The sequence below is a fragment of the Aplidium turbinatum genome, chromosome 1 (genome assembly GCF_918807975.1).
Source record: "Aplidium turbinatum chromosome 1, kaAplTurb1.1, whole genome shotgun sequence".
In the NCBI taxonomy this organism is placed as follows: Eukaryota; Metazoa; Chordata; class Ascidiacea; order Aplousobranchia; family Polyclinidae; genus Aplidium; species Aplidium turbinatum.
This window is the reverse complement of record NC_137472.1, coordinates 55016234-55039359: the sequence shown is the minus strand read 5'-3', so window position 1 is coordinate 55039359 and position 23126 is coordinate 55016234. Positions and strand designations below refer to the sequence as shown.

Genomic DNA, 23126 nt, shown 5'->3' with positions numbered 1-23126 from the left:
CCATCAGAAGATTGCACTCTGTCAATTTCCTTCTGCTGCCTTGTGTTTACAGTTTGTTGGGAACCACCTCAACTACGGCTATGCCCTCATTCTGTCACAAGCTCTTCTGCACAGTCAACAAGTTGGTTGGTTGGTTTAGGTTTGAATTTAGTGTTGGTCACACTCGAAACAGTAAAAGTACATATAACTTGCAGTGTTGTTTCGGTGGTGAGGATAAGTTAGAGTTCTAGAACAATAACGTATGAATTTCGCGCATATGAGTTTGTACCATTTGATGCTAAACAAGGTGGTTTGTCGACACAAAACATTGAGATCAATGAGCCGCTGTCGATACTATGATATTATTCAAATGATGCGTTTGTGTTGGTTTGTTCAATATTTATTTGCATCAGGCACTAAAGAGACAGGCCCATATTAATTTATGTTGCTTGATTTGTCTTGTTTACTTTGATAAGGAAGAGAGATGTTTATTATGACGCACAATTGTGTTTTGTAGCATCAACTACTTGTTAATTTTTATTTTGGTTTGCTGAGTAACAGTTAACAAAAAAAATGTCTTTCCCCCAAAATCAAGAAGAAAACAGAACAACTTCAACTGAAGAGACTGAAAGACCATTGCTAAGAAGTTCTGGTAGGTTCATTTTAAACAATTAGTCTACGCGATTCTTCAAATATCTTATGACGCCGTCTAGTGTTTGTAAGAATTTTTGTACTACCATTGTATGGTTGACTGCATAGCCGAGTGGTGAGGATGCAACCTAGTTCGTACCTCATGCTCTAGCCCTAACCCCCGCTGATCGCAAACATTTTTCCGTAGTTTCCGCTAACCCTTACCCTAACCATAGAGTAATCTATGCTCTAACCCTAACCCTCGCAGTTTCCGCAAACATTTTTCCGCAGTTTCCTCTTACCTTAACTCCAACCATCGAGTAATCTATGCTCTCTAACCCTAACTGATCGCAGTTTCCGCTAACCCTAACTCTCGAGTTGTTTGCGGAAACTCCGATCAGCGACTTCGGCATTGTGTTATTAAACTGCGATCAGCGACTTTGGTTTTTTTATTTTTTTCTCTCGATATTTTCAGGGTACGAACTAGGTTGCACCCGAGTGGTGAGAACTTTCGTACGACAGTTGAAAGGGCGCCTGTTCGACACAGCTGAAGAGCACGCTGCTGTTTATTTCGCAAGACACTTAATGACGTGCCTGAAGGTGGACATAAATATTGGCTTTCTTGCCCACGGAATTTAACAATAATGACAAAATAAACTAGCTTAAGAAACCAGTGCTACAATATTCTGACATCGCTGTTTTGGTGGTTTTGTTGCTAAATAAAAACCGTTAGTATTAGACATCCCTAAAAAGAATTAAAATGTGACATCAGAACAATAAACTGTTTTGTTTCTTACAGAACAAACCTCGACCAACATAGCTGTTCTTCAACAGCAAGTAATTCAGCAGGACAACCGGCAGCATCATGTCCATCAGCATCAACATGTTGATCAACAATTGGTCCATGTTGACCAGCGCCAGTATCAACAAGTGGTCCAGGTTGACCAGCGGCAAAACATAATCAACATCATTCATCAACCCGAACAAACCAGTGTTCGATCTGGCGATCATGAAGGTTTGTGAAATGTTCATGTTTATATAAAAAATGAGTGGATTTCAGCAATAAGGACAAATGAGATTAACCCTATCTTAGTAGGCTACAAACTGTTTTCATACGCGGAAAGTACGTACGTTTTCATTTCCCGAAAATAGCTTCAAAATTGGGCTTTCGAACGCATATTTTCGAATTATAACAATGCTGAACTGAACAAAACATCAATTTAGGTCTTCTATGTATTATAAGGTATTTTTGGGCGTTTTTACATTTCAAAGTTATTAAGTTGCACTAGCATTTATAATCTACCATATAATTTGTTTGCTCAAATATCAAGCAGCAAAAATGTCTAAAAAACTGCATGAAAGTGTCTAGCCACCTGAGACGAAATGCTTATTGTGAAGGGCAGGAAGGTAGAAAAATGACCAGTGTTGGTTTAAAAAATTCGCAAACAATAAAAACTAAAAGTCAACAAATTTAACATTTCTAGCATATTTCCTTTTGTGAAATATTTCACTACAAGAGTGGGGCGTCCTCACAAAACCCCGTGTCGCTGCAGGTAGCCTCAGATAAAGTTAAATTAAAAACGAGGCTTATGCGCTGACGTCTTTACGTTGTGCCATCAAAGTTTGAGTGATTTCTGTGATTTCAATAAAAATTAGTTTTGTTTAAACACCACAAAAGAAAGTGGAGAGTTAAAATATCACATCACAACAGCAACCAAAATTATGTCACATACACAATGTTTAATCATAATGTGAATCATCTTAAAAAGCAGTGATTCCCAACGTTTATTACAAGACGTTGCAGTTTTAACCAATCTGCATCTGCTCTTGAGCTATGTCATCGTGACGTACCCATTCAGCTTTTTCATCAGCTTTACGCCTTTCCACTTAACATTTCAGTTAAATTTTCTGCTTCCAAAATATTTTACAAATGTTAGAGCTTTGAGAGAATGTTTGCCTTGCTGAGCAACAAACATAACATTAGAGGTTTAACATGCTTATTACAAGTTCATATAACATGTTACTTATCTAATATGCTTTTCTTACAAATGAACTGATTTGATTAAATCTCAATTCATTGCTGAGAGTACCTCCTGATATTATCCAAAAAACTGTTGTTTTTTAAACTTATTCAAAACTGTTAATTTATGTACAGTGTTCAAAAGCTTCAGAATATTTTACAAATGTTAGAGCTTTGAGAAAGCGTTTGCCTTGCTGAGCAACAAACGCATAAAGTCCAGTAACACGAAGGGTTCAACTTGTTTTCCTACACATTCGTGTTTAATGTCAATTTGCTTTAAGTGATTGTCTTACTAATGTACTGATTGGATTAATCTTACAAATGCAATCTCAATTCATTGTTGAAAGTAACTAATAGAATTATGTAAAGAAAAATATTTCTATTTGTTGACTTTCTCAAAGGTGTTAATTTAGTTTAATACGTGTTGTACGAATTCAGATCCAAGCAGAGCCTTCGATAAACTAAAGGAAACAACTGGTCAACTCTACAAATCGGCATTTGATGTGGATGTGGCGAGGTTTGATAATCCCGCATCGAATTTCCCAGAAGTTCACCCTGAGCTTCTGTTGGTGGACATCTACGAAGGAAGGTTCATTCCCAGCGACGACCAGTATGATCCCAAAACCAAACAAGTCAAATTTAAAGAATCTGATAAAAAAGTTTCGATTGATGAATTAATTTCACGTATTAAGTCACAAAGTTTCATATCAATCGTCGGTTACCCTGGGGCGGGAAAGACAACGTTATCAAAGCGCTTGGCAAGGCGTCTAGATGAAACTAGAGACTTTCTCGTTCTGAGGATACCTTTCATGAGCATGAATGATTGCGATGATGAGAAATTAACTTTGAAGGAATTTTTGCTTGGAGATGTAAATTTTGACTTGAATATAGAAGAAAAAGCTTCTGTTTTCAATTGGATAAAAAATCACATGCAAAACTGTTTTTTAATCTTTGACGGATTCGACCAGGTGAACTGGAATTTATTGGATAAAGTGAAAAAATCAAATTTTGACACTTTACTCACCTACCAGGAGCTTGTGTCGAATCTGTGTCGAGGAACTTTTTTAACTAATTGCCACATTGTATTCACCTCACGACCACACGCCATGCTTACAATTCCTAAAAAATGTCAACCAAAAAATACGTACTTTGTTGGAGACTTAACGTCTGAAAACACGAAAAAATTGTTTGATGCTTTGATAAATAATGAACAAAAATCGAATGAAATTTGGAACAAATTAACTGTAGAAACCCCTCATCTAGAATCCATGTGCTACAATCCTTTGATGTTACAGTTATACTTACGAGCTTCACTTGGTTCATCAGATGAAACTGCAAATATTTCGAATCTGACCAGAATATTTCAAAGAGTGCTAGGAAACCTCAGAACATCAGAACACACAATTGCTTTAACAAATAAAATTGTCGTTAAACTGTCACAAATCGCGTACAATGCAACAAAAAATGGAACCGTAGTGATCACAACTGAAGATCTTCAAAAAGAGAATCTTTTAACCAAAGACGTGCAAGATATTGTCGTGGCATTATTTGCTTCAAATAAAAATTGTGGCCTTTTCGAGGGTAACCAACGTTTGTATTTTTCACATCAAACCTTTCAGGAGTTTTTTAGCGCTTTATACATGGTCCATCAAATGCCGTTAGATAATTTCATATCATTTGTAAAAACTAACTTACTGGTCGATCACTGGTCAGTCGTTGTTCAATTCTTATCCGGACTTATGTTGGATTCGTGCATGAATGAAGGTAAGTCCAAGCGTAATTTTAGACAGTCTCTGAAAAAAGTAAAGCACCTTTAAAAAGTAAGGCATTTTTGAAAAGGTTTTTCTGGGGAAATGTTATTAAAGTGCAAACTTAAGGACGTTTATAAAGAATATATTGGACTTTTCAATAAGCTTTTGGGTTCTAGTAAAGTAAAGTGTTGAGCAATGGGGCGCAGAAATTGAATCTTGCCTAGAGTGCACCGCAGGCCTTAAAACTCGTATTTTTTCCGGCAGCCATCGTGGCCTACCGGGGGAGCAACTTTCTAAAAGGTACCTACCATTAAAAATCTCCTTTGAGCCACAGAGGAAAAAGGCAAATAATAGCTAAATTAACTCATCAGTTACTACTCGCTGACGTGGCGCGGAGGGTTAGGGCGGTGGTAGTCATTGCACTGACGTGGGTTTGATTCCCACCACTGCTATGCTCTTTTATCTTCTGTAATTACCAAGCAAAGTTCGAAGGGGATTTTTTAATGGTATCTTTTCGAAACTTGCTACCGGGAGTTCCTTCTCGGCGGCCAAATCTGTGCGCTTGGAGGCCAAAATACAAATAACGATAGCACAAGTAAATAGAATTAAACTTGCAACAATGCTAGTTTAATTCAATAACTGCTTTATCGGGATTGTAATCTGGTATTGCCGGACCATCTAACGACACTAAGTTGTTTCAGCTGCTCAGTAAATTGTTTCAACTGCATTACCGAATACCGCCTTTCATAAATTCAGACCATTTATACCGTTATGATGTCACCATTAGGGTGTGAAGTCACTAACCCATAGCGGGAACATTTCTCAACTATGAAGACACGTGTTTTCCCCTCGGATGTCAACTAACCTAGTTCTCCTTTTTAACAACGATTCAATGTCTGACAACATTGCATCGACATAAAAACGGCAATATTGCCAGCCGGTGTAAATTATCACTTCGGATTTACACTTTGTTAAAATAACGTCGGAAATTACAAACAAGACTTAGTCAAACAGGCAAATGCGCAAAGGTTTTTATAAAATTTTATTCTAGATCATTTAATAAGCGGAAAATTCGTCTTATTTTATTTCAATTTTGTTCGTCTAGTACTGCTCTATAATCGTGCAAAAACTCGTAAATCTGCGACTTGAACGCTATTACTCGCGCATTCGCGCACAATAGATGAATGCGCGTCGCGCGTTGGCCTAATGCGCTCACGCATTTGCGATTGCGCGGGTACAGCTGGTGATCGCAGCAGGATATATTCCATAGCAAATGTTCCCGGACAATACAACAGTGGCGATTATAATGCGCTGACCTAATTATGCGTCACTCTTTGATCCTACATATTTTCGACAGTTAATCCACGCTCATTTTATTGCAAAATTGAATAATTGACTAGAAGAAACCGGCGGCCAAATTTGGCCGACTGAGAAGGTAGCACCGGCGGTCATTCAAGCACTACTTAGCGGCCATGGCTGCGATGGCAGCCGGCTGCTTTAAGGCTTGCACCGGTCATGCCCGCAAGCGAATGTATACCGCTTAAAATGTTTAAGTTATAAACTAGGTCTACACAAGTTTACAAGGCCAAAGCAAATGCGCATAGATTTACTTAAAATAATCTAACTGTTTAGCCAAACCCTTAATATACGCCCTGAGTTGTGACTTAACCATAAAGTTAGCAATGATTTGTTAGCAGACTTATTACTGATGTAAAGTGTTCAAAGATCACATGACGCAAACACAACCAAATTAACTATAGCTTCCTTTCAAGGCTCTCAAAACCTTGTTGCTCTTGTTGAGCTTTCAAGAAACATTTTTGTGGATATCTGAGCTAGGCAAGCACGTGACTATTTAAGAATATTTTCTTTATTTTACAAACAATGCAGAAAATAATTTTGCAGGCTATTTCTGAAACAAATTCAAATTGTTAGTTTTGGAAATTTGTGGCTGTTAATTGAAACCTGATTCAGAGGTATCAGGCTGCAAAACCATTTTCAAATGACATATTGATGAATTACTACTTTAAACATTTGAAACGCTAACATTCACTATAGAAAAGTCAATATTACGTTATTTGTTATGTGAATACTTAACCTGGGACTATACTCACAGTTAATCTATAAAATGAAGTGTTCTTTTTTGAAAATCTGCTATACGAAATTGAGGCGCGTAGGGGAGATGTGTCACCAATGGGTCATTTTTCACATATTTGTTATTTTCTGTCCATACAAAGGTCATGCATCCTCCTTTTTTGGCACAACAGTAGGTCACATACCCTGGTATATTCAGCCAAAAAAGCTTTTTAATTTTCGACTACTAACTGCCAAAAAATAACTTTTAAATGATAATAAAAAGTGCCCCGTTGGTCAAACCCCTATACGACCAACGGGCCACTGCTATTCGACCAACGGGTCACTTCTACTTGGCAAAAAGCTGATGCACTGGTGCTTATGTTGGACTATTTAATATACAAACAACATACAAACAACACAACAACATACGCAACAAGCATTAGAAATATGCTTTTATTATGAAATTTCATTTCATATTTTCATAATTATTCAATTCAATTTCATAATATAAGATTCAAGTGTTTTTGGTGTTTATTTTACTTTTTTTTAAATCTCATATTTTCTAAAGTTGCAGAAAACTTCAAGATATCAGAAAGGTGTTTTGTAGAAGCCACGGGTGTTGGTGCAGTAGTTTTCTCACTATCCATTGATTCATTCTTTAACATAACGAGCCAACGTTGTTCGTGGTAGCCTATATCATATTTTTTGATGAGTTTCGAACAAAAATATTTAGTTTCAAAACATCTTCGACAGCTTTGTTAAGATTTTCAGAACTAAACAACCCTGTTTTATTGCTAGTTGTTTTAATTTCTAACATCTTTAGTCTGAATACATAAAGGAAGACATTGTTAAACAATTAGCTAGTGACCCACTGGTTAAACAGGTGGGTGGTCCGTTGGTCAGATACATAATAGTTCTTGGATTTTATGGCCTAGTTTAATGATGGATAAAATTTAAACATTTAACTCATTGCAATTTCATTAATCAATGAATAAGCAATCAGCAAACAAAAAATAGTCTTGAAAAAATAAACCGATGGGTGAAAAAAATTGCAGAAGAAAAATATTCAAAATTTACTTTCTACCTTGTAAAACACACTTTCCTTCATAACAATATGAAAAAAAAATCACAGGTCCCCGCAAGGAAGATTTCCAAAACCCAAAAGGTTAATCTCGATACCACAATAACATTTTTCGTGCTTCCAACTTTTATTTTAAGAAATAGAACGGCGGTCCGTTGGTCGCACCCTGTCCGTTGGTGGAACATCTCCCCTATTGCAAACATGTTTGTACCTTTGCAGATTCTTTAAGGTCAACAAGTATCCAGTCACCTTCAGAGGAATCCGATGTTTCAACACTCCAACGACTTTCCCTGCAAACTCGATTGTCTTCACCAGGTAAAATATACTTCACTTTGTACGTTAAATTAGAACTTTGACAAGGCTATATAAAGTAACCTTCAAACACAGGCTACTTTAATTCTGCGATTTGGACATTACAAAGTTTATTTTTCTAACAGAATTATTCGTTTAATTTAGCTGAGCTGAGAAACCAGAGTGTAGCAGGGGGAAGCGCATCCTAACAATTTTTTTGTGTCTTATCTCGTAGACGTGTTGGCAACGCACAGATCTGTAAGCTACCGCTAGTCTAAAATTTACAACAAATTGCAAACTAAACAATTCAGTAGGCTTGAGAGATTATTTTTAGAGTTTGTAGAGATTTGTATGAAGTTGATGTGCTATTTGACATTGTAATGTAAACAATCACTATAGTTACCGGTATAATAATGTTTTTGTTTTCCCTCCCATCTTAGTGACAATCCTATAGACTTGATTGTATAGAAATAAACTGATTTTACATGACTGACTATTCGCCCGCGATGAGTCTGGTGAGTGAAAGCATGAACTGTGATGACGATAAGCCGTAGGCAGAGGTGGGCACCCGCTACTTTTAAAGTAGCGCGCTACCCGCTACCGCTACTTGGGCCAAAGTAGCGCGCGCTACCGCTACCCGCTACCAATTTACAAAAGTAGCGCGCTACCCGCTACCGCTACTCGGGCCAAAGTAGCGCGCGCTACCGCTACTTCTTCCGCTACTTTTGTTTAAAATGACATTAGGAAACACTCAAGTCCCTAGTGACGCAAAAATGATCTTGAAAACGAATGTTATCATTCGTTTACGCTGTCATTTTAACGTCGTTATAGAACACACATTCTAAGGGAAATTTATAGTTAGGCTACGCATCTTTCAAAAACACGAACATTTCAACATGAGAGTCACTATAAGTCCTGCCCGCTTTCACTTAAGCACATCTTTTCCAACAGAGAAAAGTCTCTCCACCGCAGCACTGGAAGGAATGGGGGTGTTGTATTTAACGAACAGATGTTTTAACTCGGTATTCGAAAAACTCAAGGACTTGCTCTTGTTCGAAAAAAAGGCGTCCACAATTGCTGCTTCCTTCTGCACCGACGTTTCACGGGATGGCGCAAACACTCCAAAAAATACATCCTTGGAGTCATGACTGGTGTTGGTGTCACTCTTCTCGGTATCAACCTGGCTTGATGTCTCCCGCAACAGTCGAATTACATCTGTCTTGACTTTTTCTCGCAGTGCGGCAGCATCATCCGTGGAAACGTACTGCAGAAATTGTAGCCACGACGTCTTGAACGAGGGATGAAGACATGATGCCATAACGCACTTCATGTTGTTGAAGCACTTGTTGAATCGTTTCTTCACCCCTTCAAGGACTTTCACTTTCAACTCGTCACAGGTCACAAGATCACTGATCTCGGTGAACTTCTTTACCGCGAATTGTGATGGTTGGAAGCAAGACTCCGTTATATGCCTTGGACTCACCCTGGAGAATGTCTGAAGCCTGGCAGATAGGCTTCATCACACGGAGATATTCGCCGAAGAAGTTGATGTCAGCTAGAAAAGACCGAAACTTTGCAACCAAGCCGATTATATAGCTGCTTGACCACGCCAGTATTGCAAAAAAAACAAGCATTTTTTTCAATTTAAATTAAAAAGTAGCGGGTAGCGGGAGTGCGACTGAAAAAAGTAGCGCCTCTCCCGCTACCGCTACTTTGGAAAAAAATAGCGCCGCTACTGCAGCCGCTACTCCAAATAAAAAGTAGCGCCGCTACCGCTACTTTCACTAAAAAAGTATCGCCGCTAGTAGCGCCGCTACAAAAGTAGCGCGCTACTGCCCACCTCTGGCCGTAGGCTGTGTAGTGTGTACGCCTACAACGGTGACAATCGTAAGCCCTAGTTTTCATGAGGGTGTGATTTCTTTCAGGTGAAAAATATCAAAAACGGGAAATCTTTATTTCAGAGCTTTATGAGAAAACTCGGAAAGTTGCTGCAGGTAAGTAAATTTTTTTACCTTGTCAACACAGTTTTCTTTGCAAAGAATGTTTTATCAATTTTGGGGTGGCCTATATTTAGAGGACTGAAAACCAGCATTGCATTGGTTTTCCTTTAAGTAGTTTTGTTTTTAAAAAGTGTTCTAATTTCAAGTTAAAAACGAACATAAAGTGAAAAATTGCCAAGTAAATAAAATCAGCCCAGTTAAAAAACAACGGCTCTAGCAGCAATTATTAGTTTAGATATAAGCACGGAAAGCATAAAAGCACAATAAGTAAGCTTTACAAGAAAAAGTTGAAAAATCTTGGTCCCTAGGTCACATTCAAGCAACAGGGTTGCATTTAACATGTTCAGCATGCACCAGAGGCGTAGTCGGGTGGAGGGGGTGATGAGGAAATTGTTCCCACTGAAATAGTTTAATGAGAAATTTCAAACTTTTATGTGCAAAAATTATTATTTGCCTTCTCTCTCATAAATTTTGAGCCGGCTACGCTCCTGCCGTAGATTATGGTGTGAGGGTTACGTTGTCTTGGGTAGAAAATTTTATATGACTTATATTTTTACGAATAGCAACATTCACAGCATTGAATAGCTTACATAACTACAGCTTGTTACCATTTTATTCAAGTAAAAAGAATCTTTTTGTCAAATTATTGTTTTGCTTTTTTAATGTTTCATGGAAACGTTGAAACCAGTCATGTCACATGGAAGTGAACGTTGGACCCACAGCAAAGAAATTCACAAAAAAATTAATGTTTTTCAACTCTGGTGCTATAGAAGAATGTTAAAAATATCTTATAAAAAACACATTACCAACGAAGCAATTGAGAAAAAAATTGGAGTGCAAGACAGATGGGCAAACGACTTAGCAAGCGACTTGACTGCCTCTTGCCTGAAAAGTTTCCAAGATTCTCTCTTGTTTGCTTTGTGTATTAGGTGTGTGTTGGTTATGTAAATTTGTAGGTTTAAGTAGGTTAATCTTTGTCTGCCTTGGGCACGCTTCCCTTCGATTTTACCTGTGAGAAAGAGATGATCTAATTTTCCTTTTCGCAGAACGTGTTCTAAAAATTGAAGTTGATTTTTTTTGATATTTTTAGTAGATTCTTTGTTTGTTTGACTTGATTTAAAACATTTTGGTTGGTTTTTCTGTACTGTAAGTAGGTTGCATAAAATCCTTTGCATTTTTCGGAATGACCACATTTCAAACCCATTTATTCTTTTATTGATTGGTTTGGTAATTGTCCAGGTTTCTGATAGATATTTAAAAATTGGTAAATGTAACAGTAATTTCAATAGAAAATCCAAACAATCAATTTACATGGCAGAAACTTTCGCCTAAATTTCTCGTGGATTACAATTTTTTCTGGGAAACACTAAGCAGAAGACTCCCGCGCACGGAAAAACCTAGAACATCACACAACTAAGGCGAAAGAGAAAATTGCATTGAGTCCTGTCTTTGTCATGAGTTACCAAGGGGGGTGGGGGGGACTTATAGGCTATACCAATCCCAGGTATACAAGTCCCCCCTCACCCCCCCTTGGTAACTCATGACAAAGACAGGACTCAATTCAATTTTCTCTTTCGCCTTAGTTATGTGATGTTCTAGACGTTACCCCCGCGCACAGCTGCAGACGACAATTTGTGTTGGTTGTGAACGAAGTTGCCAAACTTTCAGTTTTCTGCCAGATTTAATTCGTATTTTTATGAAACATGTGGGTATTTTTTTCAAAAATTACAAGTTGGTTGTATTATTGACATGTAATTGTTTTGTATCTTTTCCAAGTGGTTTAGATTTTTTAATTTTATTCTACAGTTTGTTGCTTTAAATAACGTTTAAAAATGACATTTATTTGGCAACTCTGCACAAAAATTCCCGCGCAAATCAGCAAGCGACAGTCATTTTGTTTTTACTCGTCGAAGAAGAAGCATGAAAGAAAGAAATGACTGATTGGAAAATTTTCTTGATCAAGTTATAAAGTTGCTTCGAAACTGTATCGAAAAAGAAAACAAAGTTTATTTCAATTTGCAAGCTTTAAATAGTTTGATGTTTTAAAAAAAATTAGTTTGGAATAGGGATGGTAGAACCGTAGAAGTAGGGAATTGCTCACTCAAAATTAAGGTGGACAAGTGGAGGGCCACAATGTTATGACAAAATTTGATGCAACTACAGCTTGAGGTCTACTGCCATATGTCGCATACTCGGGTGTAGTTTATATGACCTGCCCAGTGCCCACGTGTGTACAAAGTGTGTATCGCCAAAATAAATGTAGGAAATATGTGATATCATGTTTATTTAATAGTATTCAAGTTATGATAATGCAGGGGTTGACTTCACGCAACACCGGTAATGGTAGGTAGCCTCACACTGCTGCATTAAGGTTTTGCAGATTTTCTAGCACCCAAAATTTTAACCAAATATAGCAATTCATTTGATGAGAATGAATTTACCTAAAATCAAAGAAAACGTTGTGCAGTTCTGCTAATTTTTGAATTTCTTAATTAGTAACCCTTCAGCTGTCCATTTTACCAAACAAATTTGTAAATGAGTCGTCCCGGTAGTTTCTGACTGCAAAGCTAGCCTAAGACTGCCCAGGTTTTAGTCGAGCTAATATTGATTGCTATTATTTGTACATTATTAGATCAATATGATGGTCGCTCCATCTTCACCATCAGCAGAATCCTGAGGGAAGGCAACGACGAGGATGTGACCGTGGCCGCAAGACGTCATTTTGATGGAGGGAAGATACAGATCGATGCCTCCGACACTCAGAATGATTTCCTTGCGGTGGCGTCATTCCTCAAATCGATGCCAGGGCAGATTGGAGAGATTGATCTTTCCAGATGCGATACGAATTCCTACCAATTCCGTCCATTGAAAGAGCCGATCAAATCCATGCCTGGATTCGTAAGTCACATTTAACTTTTACAACTAAGTTAACTAACGTTTAATTACATTGATCTATGGCTGCATTAACATCAGCTGTTACGTTGATTCAACGTTACTTTACATTGTTTTATCGTCCGCGTCCAAATAACTTTCCAATTTTTGATTTCACATATTTAAGTTTTATTAAATTTTCACAAATAAACAAAACGTCACAAACAACTACATTCTTTAGTTGTTGCATCATAATTATTTGTGTTTAGATTGTTCGGATGAATCTCGAAGCCAACCTCCTATCTGTCCATGACGTCATCGAAGTAATAAGCAAAGTTAAGGAAGAAATTCTGATGTTGCGTTGCATCTATAATGGTGAAGAGTGCGGTGATGGGTGGTGGGCGAGATATGCGAACCCGATGGAACGATCCATGTTGAAGGAAGCTCTGGATGGGTCGGACAATAAGGTGAGAGTTACGTTGTATCAACGTTATCCAACGAAACATCTAGAGTACATTACGTTGTATCAATGTTGTCTAACATGACATGTAGGGTACATTACGTTGTATGAATGCGATCTAACAAAACATCTAGACTAGAGTGCATTCATCATCATAATCCATCGTCGGTTTGTTCCCCACTAGTGGGGGTGGCCGATTGTTTCCGCGCAGCAATTGTTTTAATCCCTTTTCTCCATTTCACTCTGTCCCTTGCATCTTCCTCCTTCAGTCCGACTTTTTTAAATTCATCCCTCACTTGTTGTTTCCACGTTCTTCTTGGACGACCGCGTTTCCTCTTCCCATCCACCTTTAGATCTAGTGCCTTTCTAAGAAAACTTCCTTCCTCCCTCCTTATCACATGTCCATACCATCTTACTCTATTTGCCCTTGCCATTTGGTCTATGGTCTCTCTCATCTCAAGCATATCCAACAATTCTTCAGTCCTTTTTTCCTTTCTCGTTTTCACCCCACACATTGCTCTCACCATTGACTTTTCCGTTCTTCTCAGGATTGCCAGTTCACTCTCTCTCAATACCCATGTCTCGCTACCATATAGCATTGCAGGCCGCACACAGCTCCGATATACTTTTCCTTTCATCCTTAGTGAAAATTTTCTGCCATACAACATTTCCCCACATTCCCTAAACTTTGCCCAGCCCAATCTTGCCCTTGTTGTCACCGCTGCTTCACATCCACCACTTCCATTTATCCGATCACCCAGATAACAGAAGTCTGTCACTGTTTCGATGCCATGGCAGAACTCATCATCATGGCCTTCCACTTCATTCCTTCCTTTACTGCATTTCCCACAAACAAAACACTTCGCCAATCTTGTTAGCGGCTCTCTTGACATTAGCACATCTTGCATGTACCCACTTTCCACATTCCTTGCATTGCATTGAATTTCTCATCACTCTCTTGCCACATATTCCACAGGGATCTACTTTGCTCTCAACAACTGTTCCTTCTGCTCCACTCACCATCACTTTTGTTTTTTCAAGATTCACCTTCATACCCTTGGTTTCAAATGCTTCTTTTCATTTCTCAAACTTTCTCTCCAGTCCCTCCATACTACTACTTGTCAAGACCAGGTCGTCTGCATACAAAATTTCACTCAATAAGCCCTCCCTCACTCCTTCAGTTACAACATCAACCACAATAGCAAATATCAGAGGTGACAAAGCTGATCCTTGGTGTACACCAACCTTCACAAAAAACTCGTTTGAATAATTTGATCCAACTCTCACTTTTGTTCTTGCATCCTCATACATAGATATCACAGCTCTCACTAATACCTCCGGTATACCTTTTTTCCTCATTGCCCACTCCATCACTTTCCTTGGTACTCTGTTAAATGCCTTTTCTAAGTCGACGAAACACATATATAGTTTTCTCTGCTTCTCTCGGTATTCCTCCTGCATTCTTCTCAATATAAACAGAGCATCCACTGTACCTTTTCCTGGCATAAATCCAAACTGCATATCATTTAATTTCACCAATGTTCTCAACCTCTTTTCTAGTATTCGCTCCACAATTTTCATTCCATGCTCTAGTAGTTTTACACCTCTATATGCACTGCAACTTCTCACATCCCCTTTTCTCTTGAACAGTGGAACAACAGTACTATGCTTCCACTCCTCTGGCATTCCCTCTCCATCTAATACCCTTTGGCTAAGTTGTAGCATTACTTCAATTCCCAACTCTCCACTTGCTTTTATCATCTCTACGCTCACTTCTGATGGACCGGCTGCTTTATGCAGTTTCATTTGCCCCATTGCCTCCACCACTTCATCACGAGTAACCTTTCCCACTGGACTCTCCACCAGATCAACCTCTGTCATATGATCCCATACATTCTCCTTATTCATAACATTTTCCATATGTTCCTTCCACACTTCTCCTCTGCTTTCCGGACTGAAATGCAACTTCCCATCTCCACTCCTTATACATCTTCCCCCTACAATATCTTTCCCATCTTTTTTCATTTGCTTTATGAGTCTGAATACTTTGTTTTGGCTTTCCCCCATTTTATTAAGTTCCTCCTCAGCACCATTCTTCATAGCTCTTGCAACAACCTTCTTTGCCTTCTTTTTCATACTCTTATACTTCTTTTTATTCTCTTCTGACCCATTTTTGCGCCACTGCTTGTATGCATCTCTTTTCTGTGAAATCGCATGCTTCACCTCTTCATCCCACCACCATGTGTCTCCACGATCCCTCCTCACTTTCTTTTTCCCACATACTTCATCACATGCTGCTAGGAGTAGGACACCTTTCTGAAATGTAGCCCACAAGTCCTGCGCGCTCATGTTTACCAGCTCTTTTGCTCTTTTCACAAACTTAATTCTCGTTTCTTTTTCCTCCAGTTTCCTTTCTCGTACATTTCTCACATACTTCTTCGTACACTTCTTCGTATACTTCTCACACACTTCTTCGTACATTTCTCCATACAATTCTCACAAAAACTCGTTCTTTCTTCACAATTTTCTTCACTTTTTTCATATTTAAGTCTCCTACTACTAGTCTATGCTGCAACTCCCACGGAATTACTTTCACATTCTTCAAGTACTTTCTCTGTTCCTGCCCAACCACAATAAAATCAATTTCCGACTCATGTCCTCCTGAGCTGTAAGTCACCTTCCTTTTCTCTTTCTTTTTAAACCATGTGTTGGCAATACAAAGTTTCCTTTCATCACAAAATTCAAGTAGCATTCTTCCTTCCATGTTTCTCTCCCCAAAAACATACCCTCCGTGAATGCCCTCGAACCCATTTGCTTGTTTTCCAACATGTCCATTAAAATCTCCTAATCCAAACACCAACTCTTTTGAACTCCGTAAATCCCATTCCTCAGCCAAAACATCATAAAAACTTTCCTTTTCTAAGTAATCCCTACCACTTTGAGGTGCATATGCACAGATTAGCCTCACTACCTCCTCTTCAAAAGCAAGTACCATTGTCATCACTCTGTCACTCCTTCTTTTAACTTCTATTACTTTCTCACATAATTCCTCTTTTACCAAGAAACCAACACCACCGATTCCCGTGTTATTTCCTGACCACCATAACTTATATCTCCTCCCATTGGCACCTAAAAACCGCGCTGACTGTCCCCTCCATCTTACTTCCTCTAGGCAACATATATCCACCCTTCTTTTTCTTAGTTCTTCACATATTTCAGTTCCTTTACCACACAAACTTCCCACATTCCAGCATCCGATTCTAACACCATAATCTTTTCTTTTTTCAATGTTTTTTTGTTTTCTCGGAACCCAGAGATTCTTCGCACCCCTTGCCCATCTAAGGACTGCTGGGGACTAGGGGCCATTTTTAGCTTTTGCTGCATTTAAATAATATTTTGGAGCATAGATTTTCCAGCCGGATGCCCTTCCTGACGCTAACCACAGTTATTGGCGGTGGGCCTAGCCTTTACTTAAAAAAGTATTTTCCTGCAAGGCAGCAGAATTTCTAACAAGTTTTAGCTAACCAGTCGAGGTTGTTGCCCATGAGGTGGGACGTGGACCCACTTGTTAGTTTGGTGTGTGATCAAGACCAGTGTTTCCCGAGACCCATGGTGTAACAATCCATGGTGACTGCCCAGGGTTCAAAGGTGCTACTTGTACCACACACCTACCTCACAGAGGTGACAATTGGCATTACATTGTATTAACGTTATCTATTGTAACATCTAGACTAGATAACATTATGTTCTATTAACATTATCTAACGTAACATCTAGAGCAGTGTTCTTCAACGGGGGCGATATCGCCCCCCGGGGGCGATTTTGGCCATTGCGGGGGCAATTTGTACAATTTTTGAAATTGGGGGGCGATTTTACTGTAACGAAGAAGCTCGAGCAATTTTTTTCGCACATGGATAGGCAGATTTCTGGATCAAGTGCAATGATCGATTTCCGGAACTATGGGCAAAAGTGAAGTTGTATTTATTGGCTTTTCCTTCGACATACATTGTTGAACAAGGTTTTAGTGAAGTATTGCACATGAGAAATAAATACCGAAACCAACTTGACATGAACAAGACTGGAGGAAATGCAATTCGACTTAAGCTGACTGGCTTGCACCCAGCTATTACTAGTCTTTCAAATAAGCACCAGGCGCAAGGGTCGCATTAATTAGCTTCCACGAGCTGTTGTATTTCAATAAAATGTGCTTGCTTTTGCTTATTTATATTGTTGGGATATTTGAAGTTTTGTATGTAAATTTTTAACGACATGAACTTTTGTACAACGGCAATCGTTTCGCAGTCCTCGAACTTAACTTTTCCACCCGGCAACCAGTATGGCCGAACGGCAAGCGATTCCGGCGGCCAGCAACAAAAACGTCTATGATTGACGTAAGTTTTCTGCTTCAGCGCTTCGCGTTAACGAGCCGAATCTCCGATGGTAATAAGAAGAAAACGAGTTTTGCTTTCGCAATACGCATACAAAGCCCTCGATAGTTACTTGTATCCTTCTCGAGTTACCTGCGGCCGAGCAGAGCTTACTTTCGGTGGCCGTTTCTGAACCCTTCGGCGGCCACGGCCGCCGTTAATTTCGAGGCCTCGTTTGAGGGGGCGATTTGGACCCGCACTTTCAACAAAGGGGCGATTTTGTAAAAAAGGTTGAAGATTACAGCAGCAACTCTTAGAGTTCATTAAGTTGTATCAATGTTATCTAACATAACATGTAGAGTACATTACGTTGTATCAACGATATCTAAAATAGCATCTAGAGCAGGGGGTCACCAACTGGCGGCCCGCCAAGCTGTTATGTGCGCCCGCGGAAGGTATCAGCATACAAGTATAACTAAAAATACTTTTCTTGAGGAGTTAAAGAGAGTGAAGGTAAAAAAACACTTTCTGGAAAGCATATTTTCGCTTTCTATACGATTCCACCGACCGACCAATCAGATTGTAGTTCTAGGTGGGGGTCGCTTAAAGTTATTCCAATGCGATGTCCAGCCACACTGCCCCAGTGGTTGATTAAAACGCGTACAAATTGGAATTATTATGCTTCCGGGCAGTTGAAAAAACATGGACGAAAACTCCTTGTTGCGTATAATTGTTTTGATTATTTTTGGAAATGTTGGGCACAGGTAGAGCGAGTGTTGTTGAGTTGAATAGGTAGGCTACTGTTGCGCAGACCCACAGTAAAATGTTGCAGTCTAACAGTGGGAAGCGTAAATTAACTAAAGAAGGCAGAAGTTTTAATGAAAGTTGGACGAATAATTACATTTTTGTTTCTAACAAAAGTACAGCAACCTGTCAAATATGCAAAGTAATCACACAGAAAGAGTAGGCTACAACGTAAAACGCCATTACGAAAGTTGCCATAACTTAGTTGTCTAATAATATAATCAAAGAAAGGCGGTATTATAGACTCACATAAAAAGGATCAAAACCAACTCATTGCTTTTTTATAGGATACAATGTTGATGAGTTACGACAGAATCGTTTTTTTCAGTGATTTCCACAAGCGTTTTTTTGGAGCCTGGTTTCTCCCTGTTATTGGAGCCTATTTTTCACTGATATATTTCCAGGTCACTACTGTTGCCTGTATTGCGGTGTGTCAAACATTTCCTTCTTTACTGCAATTGTTAATTGCAAAATATCTTTTGTGAAGCAAAGTGATGACACCAATCTTGCTTGGCGATGAATATTCGCTCGCCTCACTATAAGTGCGCAAAACAAGTGGCCTCGTTTGTTAGACATTGTTAAAGAAGTCAAAAGTGTTATTAAAGGAGCTTGGCATGGCAGTAGCGTTGTTTGACTAAATTTGTTGCTGCGGTATTCTAAGATAAGTATTAACAACATGTAACGCTGGATACTGGATACAAAATGCGTTCTTTTCTAGCATAAGAGTCAATCTACCTAAAATTTTATTATTGCGGCCCGCCACAGCTCTCCTTAGTGCCAAAGTGGCCCGCATGCAAAAAAGGTTGGTGACCCCTGATCTAGCTAGAGTATATTATGTTATATCAATGTTAATGAAAAAACATAATTAAATTAATTTTTTTAATAAGGCTATGTTCAACTTAATTCTTTTGAGACAGCAGTCCATTGATCAATGCTTAACTTAGATTGCTGACCAACGTTTGTATTTCTATTACCACTCACAGTTTTGCAATGACAAAGATTATAAAGAATTAATATTGATTAGAAATGAAAAATGGGAAAAATTGTTTGTAACAGTCGCAAAATTTTGTTGATTTTTGATAAAATTTATAAAAAAACATCGAATCAACATGTACATTATATACTGATTTTTGATGCTGTTTGCCAACATAAAGCTCATAAAATAATTTCGTCAATGTCATCAATCGTCATAAGTGCGTCGCGAGTTCACTAAATTCTTCTATGTGTGTCGCTTTGAAACTTATGAAACATTTGATTCCATTATAGAAGAAGCGATATACCAAAATTTCAGATAAAATTTTTTTAGGGGTCCGCGACCGCTTTGAAAGTACCAAAAGGGGTCCGCCGAAACAAAAAGGTTGAGAACCACTGATCTAGAGTACGTTACGTTCATCATCATCATAATCCATCGTCGGTTTGTTCCCCACCAGTGGGGGTGGCCGATTGTTTCCGCGCAGCAATTGTCTTAATCCCTTTTCTCCATTTCACCCTGTCCCTTGCATCTTCCTCCTTCAGTCCGACTTTTTTAAACTCATCCTTCACTTGTTGTTTCTACGTTCTTCTTGGACGACCGCGTTTCCTCTTCCCATCCACCTTTAGATCTAATGCCTTTCTAAGAAAACTTCCTTCCTCCCTCCTTATCACATGTCCATACCATCTTACTCCATTTAACGTTATCTAATACAACCTGTAGAGTACTTTACATTTTATCAATGTTATCTAACATAACATCTAGAGTACATAACATTGTATTAACGTTACCTGACATAACATGTAGAGTACATTACGTTGTATCAACGTTGTAGAAGCTTTAGTTTACAATTTTGGTAAAGAGATGACTTCAACCATAGGCAGATAAAACCAAGCAACACATAAACTACGAACGTTTTCGGCCATACACATGTCAGTCCTTCTCAAGTAATAATAAATAACTGATTTTACATCTACATTGAAAATAAATCACTGATTTACACAATGAATTGAAAAACGAAATGCATAAGAATGAACGGCAAAGCCTTTCTTCCCTGCTTTGCCCTTTCATTTCAATGTAGATGTAAAATCAGTTATTTTTTGGGCTAACTTGAGAAGGCTAACATGTGTATGGCCAAAAAACATTTTCTTTAATTTAATTATTCTTTTTGTCTTTTACAGAAGTTGAAGATCAGGATTAACTACGATGACGTCATCGTCCACAAGGGTCGGATAATTGAAGGACCTTGTTGTTTATTTCTTTGATGTTGTTTTAAGGACCGTTCAAATATTACGTAACGCTATCGAGGGGGAGGGAGGGTTTATGAAAAGCGTTACGTTAGCGTCACATCGCGAGGGGTTCAAGCAAAACGTTACGTATCGCTTACGAGTACGGTACGGTAGTTTATTTGTGCTGGCTGGTATCGTCGTTTGGGTACTAAATTAAGCTGAAATCATATCCAACCAACAAAATCTCTATCAAGTATCAACTACGATACTGTAGGCTAATTCCCGTAATTCCATACAGGTTCAAGTCAGGGACGGGCAACATCCGGCCCGCGACGGGATTTTGAGCGGCCCGCAGACAATTTCCGGTCTTTACATAAATGTGGCCCGCGTTGACAAAAACGTTACGTTGGCGTTACATGGGGAGGGGGTCAAAAATTCGGAAAAACAGCGTTACGTAATATTTGAACGCTCCCTTATGTTAAATCAAATGTTGTTGCCAGGAAAGGGTTAGGGGTCACCTCTCTTCAACGACATCTAGTGTTGCAAATATGATTTTGTTTTAAAAAAATTATTTGTATACAGTGTTGCCAGGTGAGTGAATTGTAAGGTGTTGCCAGATTAGTTTTTTTAAATTTCAATAAAGATCTCAAGTCAGAGATGTGAAAGTAGCTGTAGAGATGAGCCTTGATTGCAGGTAACGTCAAATCAGTTTATTTTTTAAAATGTCGATAGACTAAATAAGTCGTTTCCATAAAAAATTATCATTTTCTTAATTTAGGCACATGCAACAACCTTTTAAGATTGAACAAAGAAGATTGCTAACAAAAGACATGGAATCTTAATTTTTGTAACGAAACACAGAACGCTAAATTGTTAAACTGCACTTGAGGGTCGCGGCTACGTCTGGTACATCTGAATGCTCATTGCCATCTTTTGTCAGAGTTGCCAGTGTTGGAGATTACGGGTTAAGATTATGTTGTCCGACAATCTTTTAAAATGTCTGAAAATGTTTAAGAGTTGCCAGTTTTGCTTCTCAGTAGCGCAAAATTTTTAGTAGTTGGCGAGTTGCAGACCATGATATTTTTGATTTCCGATTGTTTAGAATTGATTTTAAATAGAATAAATACTATTTTCACTTAAAAACACCCGGCAACACTGACAATGAATTTTAAATGTAGGCCTACCTAATAAATCACCGGTTCTCAACTGGGGGTCCGTGAATGTTTCCGAGTTTGCACCATGATCGATAAATAAAGACGTTTAAAACTTGGTTTGTGCTTTATTTGTGTATTACAGTGATTCTCAAATAAATTGTATGTCGCAATGTGCATGGATTAATTCGCAATTTAAAAAATGTTTGTGGTATTTGCACAGATGAAGCACCGGATTTGTGGCAAGATTTTTAGAATTTGTATCAAAAGAGTACGATAATAATAGGCAGCTCACAATTTCACAAACCTTCACGTCCTGTATTATCCACTAAGGAGCCCTGAGCGTCAAATCTGTTGCCGTAAAAGACGAGAATCGCATCATTTTGTACATTCGTGCCAATGCTCTTCATCATAGACAATTTCGAGAACTTCTGCAATTAAGCGAAACGTCTGCAGAAGACATTCTTTATCACACCGAAGTTCGTTAGTCGTCTCAAGGAGAAACATCTCGCCGTGTTCTGCAGTTGAGCAAAGAAATACTGGAATACTATTCCATAACAAAAACTGTCCTTTACAAAACAAGAGCTTCCTCACATCTCTGGCGTTTCTAGTTGATTTTCTGTCCCATGTCAACAATTTAAGCCGAAGCCTGCAAGGACCGGTGCAACAACCTATGTATCATGCACAGAAAAAGTGTTGGATTTTCGTGACAAGTGTCTTCGCTTTAAAAATCATTTTCAGCAGCATAATTTTGTCTATTTTACACAACTTACGGCTCTTATCGACAGCTGCGAAATACAGGTCGACAACATTTCAATCACTGTTTTTTCTTGTGCCATATCGTTCCATCGCCGTAGTGCTGCGTTAAATCTTCGGATAGAACTGGTGGAATTAAAAAATAATGAGCAGCTTATGGCTAAGTTCAAGTGCGAAGAAAAATTTGCTTGACACGTGCTCTTGATTATCCATTGTTGCGAGAATTGAGAAAAACTCTTGCTCTATCAATTATGATGTTGATGATGATGATGGCGTATGAGCGATCTTTCCAGGCTAGATTGGAGGGCAGGAAATCTTCAGCCACTCAGCAGTCTCGTCGTCCAGGACCCTCAGACCATGCGCACCGTGTGGAGGCCGGTGGATTAGGCAGTGATGGATGACATGGTCTGCAGTCTGTTCAGTGGCACCACACTCGCATTCTGATGGAGCCAGGCCCCACTTGTGCATTTCCGAACGAAAGCGGCCAACGCCAGTTCGCAGGCGGTTAAGCCTGACCCACGCAAGCCTTGCGAGGGACATCCCTGGTGGACGGGGATCGGCGTTGGGTATGAAGTCACGGAGCGTGGAGGTGTGATTTTGCCACTCCGTGTTCCACATATGGTTCGTCCAGTGTGCCGCACTTAAACCAACAACTACTTAAGAACGCAGAAGAATTATGATGTTAGTTTGTTG

General features: G+C 38.9%; 1 protein-coding gene and 1 long non-coding RNA gene across 2 annotated transcripts; one reads left to right on the top strand and one right to left on the bottom strand.

Moving 5' to 3' along the window:
* Positions 1–496: 496 nt before the first annotated feature.
* LOC145783227 (uncharacterized) lies at positions 497–21184 on the top strand. The gene is made up of 8 exons (XM_082595038.1): positions 497–631; positions 1409–1624; positions 3068–4393; positions 7754–7849; positions 9751–9819; positions 12458–12723; positions 12966–13163; positions 20479–21184. Exons 1-8 carry the CDS (start codon positions 553–555, stop codon positions 20560–20562), a joined length of 2334 nt encoding a protein of 777 aa, XP_082451164.1. The 5' UTR covers positions 497–552; the 3' UTR covers positions 20563–21184.
* Positions 1528–6689, bottom strand: LOC145783236 (uncharacterized). Its single transcript, XR_014290913.1, has 4 exons — positions 6492–6689; positions 4325–4422; positions 3654–3748; positions 1528–3277 (listed from the first exon to the last, which is right to left on the bottom strand). It is a non-coding gene; the product is annotated as an uncharacterized LOC145783236 (long non-coding RNA).
* Positions 21185–23126: the final 1942 nt, after the last annotated feature.

Bases quoted from the DNA above. Each gene is read 5' to 3' on its own strand.
- LOC145783227 (XM_082595038.1), top strand. From the start codon at position 553: ATGTCTTTCCCCCAAAATCAAGAAGAAAACAGAACAACTTCAACTGAA. The intron at 4,394-7,753 runs GTAAGTCCAAGC...GTACCTTTGCAG, and splicing joins GGATTCGTGCATGAATGAAG to ATTCTTTAAGGTCAACAAGT. The intron at 7,850-9,750 runs GTAAAATATACT...GATTTCTTTCAG, and splicing joins AACTCGATTGTCTTCACCAG to GTGAAAAATATCAAAAACGG.